The sequence below is a fragment of the Apaloderma vittatum genome, unplaced genomic scaffold, assembly GCF_000703405.1.
Source record: "Apaloderma vittatum isolate BGI_N311 unplaced genomic scaffold, ASM70340v1 scaffold30109, whole genome shotgun sequence".
NCBI classification, from domain to species: domain Eukaryota; kingdom Metazoa; phylum Chordata; class Aves; order Trogoniformes; family Trogonidae; genus Apaloderma; species Apaloderma vittatum.
Window position 1 is genome coordinate 1,174 of NW_009733967.1, and position 252 is coordinate 1,425.

The 252-nt window shown below is 59.1% G+C and overlaps 1 protein-coding gene across 1 annotated transcript in view; it reads left to right on the top strand.

Moving 5' to 3' along the window:
- Positions 1-249, top strand: part of LOC104278964 (protocadherin-7-like) — a gene marked incomplete at both ends in the record, with an annotated part of 1,419 nt that extends 1,170 nt beyond the window's left edge. Inside the window, 1 exon segment of the mRNA XM_009876097.1 lies at positions 2-249. Within this exon segment, the coding sequence (XP_009874399.1) occupies positions 2-249 (248 nt within the window).
- Between the last annotated feature and the right edge of the window lie 3 nt (positions 250-252).

Here is a 252-nt window from a genome sequence, read left to right on the forward strand (position 1 = left end):
AACGCCACCGTGGTGGAGAGCCAGGTGGCCCGCAGCCTCCACACGCCCCTGGCCCAGGACATTGCTGGTGACCCCAGCTATGAGCTGAGCAAACAGAGGCTTAGCATTGTCATTGGCGTGGTGGCTGGCATCATGACCGTCATCCTCCTCATCCTGGTGGTAGTCATGGCCCGCTACTGCCGCTCCAAGGGCAAACATGGCTATGAGGCTGGCAAGAAAGACCATGAGGATTTCTTCACTCCACAGCAGCAC